General features: G+C 40.3%; 1 protein-coding gene across 1 annotated transcript in view; it reads left to right on the forward strand.

Moving 5' to 3' along the window:
- Nucleotides 1–2500, forward strand: part of LOC125044856 (probable glutamate receptor) — a 10234-nt gene that overhangs the window by 4663 nt on the left and 3071 nt on the right. The window contains exons 7-9 of the mRNA XM_047641818.1: nt 368–693; nt 1531–1676; nt 2087–2176. Of these exons, the coding sequence (XP_047497774.1) occupies nt 368–693; nt 1531–1676; nt 2087–2176 (562 nt within the window). The remainder of the gene's footprint in view (nt 1–367; nt 694–1530; nt 1677–2086; nt 2177–2500) is intronic.

Below are 2500 nucleotides of genomic sequence, written 5' to 3' on the forward strand. Positions count from 1 at the left end.
CTATCTATCTATCTATCTATCTATCTATCTATCTCTATCTCCTCTTAAAAGGAACACGCGAAGTTGTCGTGGACTTCACGCAGCCTTACTTCACCGAATCCACGACGCTCGTGTCGCGCGCTCCGGCTGAGAAAAACAGAGCTTTCGCCATCTTCTCTCCTTTTACGCCACTGGTACTTGTTCTCAAGTCAGGATAGACCATGCATATGATCATCAAGAATAATTAGACTGCTTTGTGTTTATTTTTTGTATATAAGTATTATCGATATATAGATGTATTTTCATGCATACATACCCACACATATATATGTATGTATGTGTGTCTGTGTGGGACTCAACATATGATATTCAAACATAATGCATTCAGGTACCATTTAAAGTTCATACTATTAAGTTCTATTTTCCTTGTTGTTCTTCAGACGTGGAGTCTCGTAGCTCTCAGCACAGTAACGATGGGTGTCCTAGTGTGGGCCATGTCTTCTTCCTCCACCTCCTCCTCCATCTCTGAAGTCTTCCTCGAAACTCCTCCTCCTTCCTCAACTAGCACCTCTTCTTCATTTGGACTATGGCAGGACTCAACCTTCAGTGCTTACCGGGCGTTGGTGCGGCAGGGAAGCGTCGTGGCCCCTTCAAGCGCCTTTTCACTCCGCCTCCTGCTCGCTATTTGGTATATTTTCTGCTATGTTATCTACGGTAAGGCATCTCCTGTTTTCGTTCGATGGTTTGTGATTTACTGTTATTACAATAAGGGGGGAGGACGTGTGTCCCCATTTGGAGGTACTGGTTTGATTCTTGTGGTGTCGAAGTTAAAGTTGCCACATATTCTATACTTTAATACTGCGGGAGTTTGGTGGCTTGTGTACAGAGAATAAGTGTGACAGAGGCTCCCTGGGAGAGAGTAGGGCGTCTTGTCATGCCCGCGATGGCGAATAATCTGCCTTGGCTGCTACGAAATTTCTATGATCAAACTTTGTTTTGGAACATTTCACAATGGAAAACATGAAAAAAAAAAAAACTGAATGAACACAAATTTAGATGTTTCGTGTTGAAACAACGTATATCTTATATGCTGTGGTATGTGAGAAGAGTTATAATGTTTACAAGCCTTGTGATAAAGAGAGATAATTTATGAAACATAAAGACATTTGAATATCAGTAATATTAGCAATAACATAAATGGTTATTCAGTATGAGCATTTTCTAACGAACATGTTGAGTATAAATTGATTATAAACAAGAGAATAAGGTCTCCTCGTCATTGTCACCGCTGTAGACCTGTTGGAATCGGCGGATGACAGCAGAATTATTGTAACAATGGAAACAGTGAGATACAGAGAGGAAAACTGAGAGAGAGAGGGGGGGGGGGGGGGTGAGAGACAGAGATAAAGAGAGAGTGTGTGTGAATGAGTGAGGGAAGATGAACGAGAAAGAGAGGGAGAGAAGTGGGAGGAGGGTTGAGAGAGAGAGAGACGCAAAACGCCATGTAACTCAAGATCACCAGAAAAATCTTATGATCTTCTAACTCCCCAGCCATGTACTCGGGGACCCTCACCGCCTTCCTCGCCCGGCCCTCCTTTGAAAGGCCCATTGACTCCCTAACGGACCTCATAAGGGCTAGTAAGGACGGCTTCATCCCCGTCTTCCTCGCCGGCAGTAGTAACGAGTTCATCTTCAGGGTGAGAACTTGAAACTGTTATATATCTTGGATTTATTACTGAAAGGAACTAGCTAGTTATTACAATTGGTTTGAAAATTATATTGCTTCAACCTCTCGTTATAAAAAGGTAGAGACTGGGAGAGAAACCCAGAGCCAGACAGCACTTTCATATCGTCTTTAAATGAGCCATAGGTTCATAAGTTTTCATTTTCTCAAATTTACCCAATAAAGACGAGGGAAATGCATTCAGAGCACTATTCAGTGAACAGAACTAAATTAAACTAGTAACCTTTACATATCTTCGACCATATAACATCAACTCCCGCAAACAAACTATGACAACCAAGTATAATGTTATCTAAACTTCAAGTCATGCAAAATCACAGACAAAAAAAAAAAAAATGAATAGGGATAATCTTACCACGACAGGAAGCGACCCAAGGACTTTTCAAGGAGGTATGGGAGGTCAGAGATCCCATGAGAAGCCTGTCTCCTACCATCGACGGCGGAATGGACGGGGTAAGTTGACTTCTTTGGTGGGAAAGGCCAAGTTACATCCTTTGCGGACATTCTCATTATCAATATCATTATCGTGATGATGATGATGATTAGTAGTAGTAGTAGTAGTAGTATTGTTATCATCATTATTACTGTTATTGTTATTGTTATTGTTATTGTTATTATCATCATTACTCTTATTATTCTTACTCTTATTAGTAGTAGTAGTAGTAATAGTATTATCATCATTATCATCATCATCATCATCACCATCATCATCATCATCATCATCTTTAGTATTGATGTTATCATTATTATTATTTCCTTTGTTATTGTCATCTTCAT

The sequence above is a fragment of the Penaeus chinensis genome, chromosome 36, assembly GCF_019202785.1.
Source record: "Penaeus chinensis breed Huanghai No. 1 chromosome 36, ASM1920278v2, whole genome shotgun sequence".
Classification (NCBI taxonomy): Eukaryota; Metazoa; Arthropoda; class Malacostraca; order Decapoda; family Penaeidae; genus Penaeus; species Penaeus chinensis.